General features: G+C 35.8%; 1 protein-coding gene across 1 annotated transcript in view; it reads left to right on the plus strand.

Moving 5' to 3' along the window:
* The first annotated feature begins 767 nt into the window (after window positions 1-767).
* LOC117174225 overlaps window positions 768-5519 on the plus strand; it is a 382349-nt gene continuing 377597 nt past the window's right edge. Inside the window, exon 1 of the mRNA XM_033363098.1 lies at window positions 768-1812. Coding sequence (XP_033218989.1) covers window positions 1596-1812 — 217 coding nt within the window. The 5' untranslated portion in view covers window positions 768-1595. The remainder of the gene's footprint in view (window positions 1813-5519) is intronic.

The raw sequence follows: 5519 nt of genomic DNA on the forward strand, positions 1-5519 counted from the left end.
CCCATTTTTATAACTATACTACCGCCCCCCATTCCCTCATGTTGTTAAAGTAGATTGCGGAACGCCACTGGCCAGTAATATTAAAAACAGATCAATCACTAGAAGGCAACATCAACTTGTAAACATCCGGTATTCTCTCTATCCTTTCACTCGAAAAATCCAATTTTCTACACACTTAATTCTATAATTATATGTTGCAGGTGTAGAAGCGTAATCTATAATCAGTTATCGGTGTGACAGCTCGTGGAGGAAAATAGCATCTTCGGCGAGACGGCCAGGTACAGCAAGAATCCCTCTGGCTCGACAGGAAGAGTTGAGGAGGGTAGAAGAAGAGGAAGAAAAAGGAGAAGGAGAAGAAGAAGAAGAAGAAAAGGAAACTGATTAGAAGAATCCAGGGTGGTAGAGCCGCCACGCCCATAGGAAAGGATGCAAAAGGGCGCTCTTGGTGCAAGTCGATTCAAGCATCAGGAATCTAAAGGTAGCTGGTCGCGAGGTCGACGATGATGGCGAAGGAGGGGTCCACCGTCTTCAGGAATCACCTTAACGAGACTGGATTATTTATCGAAACTGGATTGTTTATTGAGACTGGATTGTTTATCGAAAACGGACCATTACTGAGTCGACACGAGGCTTTGGTAGCCCGACTCCCAGATGCTTGGTTCCGACTCCTAGATGGTCAGAACTAGCATCCTGCAGAAAACTTTTTCTCCTTGAAGTTTCATAAGATGATCCAAATGGAGTGAGGTGATTTAGACTAGGGAGAAGTCCACCCTTCGTGGACTCGATCGCAAGAAGGCTGCCGGAAGGATTCGTCATCGAACCCTCTAGAACAGCTGGACTGGACGGCCTCGCGAGTTCTCGTGGTCAGGCCGGGGGTTGTGGGGGCCACCACGGGGACTGGGGTGGGTCTGCCCCTGCTTCTCTTCGTCATTTTCCTCAGCAGCCAAACCTACGCGGCAGTCACGCTTCTCAAGGTCGCATCAATCTCAACATCATCGACCACCAGGTACCTGACGACGACGACCTCCAACATTATTTGGAGAAGACGTGACTTGAAGGAGAAATTCAATAAACCTTATCAACACTTGGATCCCCAGCCGTCCTTCTTGTCGTCGTCGTCAGTGAACATTATTCGTCGCAACGAAGACAATAGGTGGTTCTTGCCCGACAACTTAAGGGTTCTGGAACCATTGGGCTGGAAGGATTCACTGGAGGGAGGTCAGGGTCAGATAGACGGAAGACGCAGGAAAACTAATCTCGAGGATTTTTCTGCAACCGTTCCAGATGCTAATGTGGAATTTGCTGATTTATTCAACTTGAAGGAACCTGCTTTTAAGATTAGGAATACAACTTTGGTGACGACAAGCAGGACTAGCGAAACGGAAGCTACGGGATCCGTTCGCGAGAGTCAAGTTAAGGAAACGGAAGGGAGTGGAAGTTTTAGGATAGGGGTGACAAAAAGGGTCAGAAACAGTGGGGTTGTGAAGGTGCAGGTGAAGAACGTGAGTGGTGAGATTACGACTTCGGTAGACGTGTTGGTTGGTGATAGTGGTGTCGAGTGGACAAGCGCAACCGCGACTACAGTTGCCGGGCCGATGTCATCGCTGTCGTATCCTGGAGAGGCGCAGGGAGCTGGAAGAGTAAAGATTCAGCCGGGTCAAAAGCATAGAAGACCCGAGGAGGAAGTTGACGAGGCCAAGGTTACTGCGGAGGGTAAGGACGCTGGATCCAGCTCGTCTACAATTGTCTCAACGTCGCAATCCGCCACGACGGAATTACCACCACCGACCCGGGACACCTCTATGGAAGCACGTAAGTTGATTTAAATAGTTTAAGACACCTGTCTCCATTTGCTAACCCTTGTTTTAGGTCCATCTGTCTCCCACGACTTCTTTTGTCATATCACGACCAGCATGTTCAGAGTTCGTTCAAAAATTTTTAGAACCTTTAATTTTGGTTCGATTTTCAATTTTCACGGTTTGGCAACGTACCCTTATAATCTCGTGCCAGTTTTCGATCATCTCTTGCATCACAAAAAGAACTATTGAAACCTTATAGACCTTTAGGTTTTGTAGTACAAGCATAGGATAGTATAACCTCGAATGTTTTCTACCTTAGATGCATTGTTTGAGCAAAAACCGTTAGCGATATAAATTATGCATCAAGATGGTATTGTTACGGCTGAGTAATTTTTCGCTCACATGGCATGGCCTATCTTAGGTCTTGAACCAGAATTGAAAAGAAAAGAAAAAATGAGAAGAACAGAAAAGAGCCTTGTTCAGAGCCTAATAAGTAGAAGAATCGTGGGTGATTTTATCTAAGGTCGATGTCGAAGGACAAGCTAAGCTGGACTTCCACTTTGCGAGTTTATCTTGTCGTCGGAGGTAGTTTAGGGGAAAGGGGGTGTAAATCTTGCTGCAAAACGTGCGCCTCGTGTTTTCGATTAACGCTTGCATGACTGCATGACTGCAGGACTGTGCTGTGGTACACTACATGCTCGTGACACCGCGTATGAATCAGACGGCTATTTTTTCGCAGAGGCAGCTCCTCTTCTTCTCTCTTCTTCTTCTAGCTGTTTTCTCTCTTATATTCTATTAGCTCTTCTGTTCTCTTCTGTTCTCTTAGCTCTTCTCTTCTATCCTGTTTGCTCTTCTGTTAGCTCTTCCCTTCCTATTCTATTAACTGTTATGTTCTCTTTTCCTAGCTCTTCTCTTCTGTTGTCTTTTCTTAGCTCTTCTCTTCTATTATCTTCTGTTAGTTCTTCTCTTCTATTCTATTCTATAATATCTCTTGTTCCTTTCTCTTTTGTTAGCTCATGTCTTCTATTATATTAGCTATCCAGTTCTTTTTTCTTCTGTTATCTCTTATCTTATATTCCAGTAGTTCTCCTATTCTCTTCTAATCTCTTCTCTTAGCTCTTCTCTTCTCCTAGTTCTTCACTTCTATTCTATTATCTCTTCTGCCTTTTCTTCTTTTATTAAATTAGCTCTTCTATTCTATTAGCTTTTCTGTTCTCTTCTTTTCTCTTCTCTTCTCTTTTCTTCTTTTCTCTTCTCTTCCCTATTCTTAGCTTTTTGATGAAAATTCATCCTCCATGATCAAAAATTTACTTTCTTGTTAAAATTTTGTCTTATACTGTTGAAAAGTTGATTATGATCTAAAATATTCGACTTCTTATAACTTAAATATTTCATTAAAAGTTTGTCTATTTTCCATTAATTCCAATGGTTAATTATTATTTGTTTCTTTTGTTTATTGAAAATTAGTTATTTTTTAGTAGCAAATTTAGTCGTTCCAATTTTCGTCAAAAACTTCTGTTTTTTATTTAAAATTTCTGTTTGGTTCAAAATCTTAATAATTTTGTTAAAAATGCAACTATTTAATCAAAAAGTTATATTTTGCTGGGTGAAAAATTCAACTACTTAGTTAAAAATTCAACTTCTATGGTTAAAACTGTATTTTTTTGCTTGAAGATTTATCTCTTTGGTTGAAAATTTGTTTCATTTTTGCTGAAAAATTAATTTTTCAAACTGAAAGTTTAAATATTCTATTTTTTGTGGAAAATCGATCTTTTTTTTAAGGATTTATATGCTTCACTGCTCATTCATTTATTTTATTGTCTATTTATCTTTTTCATAGAAAATTAATCTTCTGGGTGTAAAAATAAACCATTTGGTTGAAAATTCAACTCTGAAAATTTCTTTAATTTGTTACTGAAACCAAATGTTTTCAAACACAAAATTTCATTTTTTGTAAATTGGAACTACTCTGTAAAAAAATGTTGCTTTTGTAGATTCATAATTTGAGTCGACAGTTCAACTATTTGATCATAAATTAACTTTTCAGCGGGAAATTAATATTTTTGATTGAAAATTAATTTTTAATCTAAAAATTGAACTATTCCATTTTTTGTTAAAAGCTTTTTTTTCGTTTTAAATGCAACTATTTGGTTGTAAATTCATCCTTTCTAGTTCAAAATGGATCCTTCCTGCTTGATATTTTTGTTTTCTTTCATCTTTTTTAGTAGAAAATTCATCTTTTTGGTTGATAATTAATCTTTTTTAGTTGAATTGAATTCAACTTGAATAAAAATTTACTTTTAGTCTTTTGAGAATATTAACTATTAGATGCTTTGTTAAGAAATTAATTTTTCTGGTAAACAAATCAACGACGTGATTTTAAATTGAACTACTTTGTAAAAAATTCATTTTTTGTTTTACTTTAGTTTCATCATTTCAGTTAAAAATTTAACTATTTCTTTGTACATTAACTTTTTTGACAAAAAATCTGTCGATTGGGGCAGAGAATATACATTTTTTTCTTATCAAAATTAGTTTTTTAGATTGAAGATTTTACGATTCCAATTTTTAATTGAAAATTAACATTTTTTAGTTAAAAATTCCACTAGATTGATGAAAATTAAATCATTTTCTTGAAAATGCAATCTACCTTGATCAAAACTCATTTTTTGTTGTAGATTTTTCTCTAGCTGTGGACTAATTTTTTTATCTGAGAATTGATTATTTCATTTTTGCTTGAAAATTAATCTCTTTTTTTCATTTATTTTTAAAATTATACTGTTTAGTATTTAATTAAACTCTTTAGCTGCATTTTAAACTCTTTGTTCGAATGTTGTACTGTTTTAACTATTTGGCTAAAATTATTTTTTTTGGCCGTATATTAACCTTTTTGGTTAAAAGTGCAACGGCTTGTTTGACAATTCAACTTTTTTGGTTAAAAATTCAACAATTTATTAAAAAATTAAACTATTTGGTTAAAAATTAACTCTTTTGTTAAACATTCTAATTTTTTTTATAAAATATTAAACTACGTTGTTAGAAAATTATGCTTATTGGTTCAAAATTAAACCATTTACATAAAAATTGAACAATTCCGATGAAAATTTGTTTGCTTTTTCAGTTCAGAAATTAATTTTATCTGAAAATGTACCTATTCCATATTTGATTGCCAATTTTTCTTTTATAACAATTAGCATGGAAATTTGGATGAAATTTCTATTATAAAAGTTGGATCAACATTGACATTTCTTTATTGAAAATTAACTTTTTTGTTAAGAATTCTGTTTATTTTTGGTTTCAAAGTCAACTGTTTTCCAAAAAAAATCAACTTTTTAGCATGGAAACTCAACTATTTTATTGAAAATTCGACCAGGTGTATAGAAAACTAATCTTGTTTGTTTAAAATTTATGTATTTTTCTGAAAAATCATCCTCTACTAAAAAATTAATCGATTTTATGCTTTCACGATGATTCATTTTGATAAAAGAGATATTTCGGGTTTCACTCGTGTAAAAAACTACTACGAATTGTTTGCCGACGTTTCGTGAACATTGCAGTTCACATCTTCAGGGCTGACCTGAAACTGAGGAATCAGGTCATGATGTTCTTAGGTATAGGTTCTACGATGCCTGTGATTGGCCAGAGCGCCCACCGTGGGGACTGGTCGAACTTGATTGGCCAATCAAGTCTTTTTTAAAAAATCCGGGAGAACGGAAAGCC

Source organism: Belonocnema kinseyi, chromosome 6 (genome assembly GCF_010883055.1).
Source record: "Belonocnema kinseyi isolate 2016_QV_RU_SX_M_011 chromosome 6, B_treatae_v1, whole genome shotgun sequence".
NCBI classification, from domain to species: Eukaryota; Metazoa; Arthropoda; class Insecta; order Hymenoptera; family Cynipidae; genus Belonocnema; species Belonocnema kinseyi.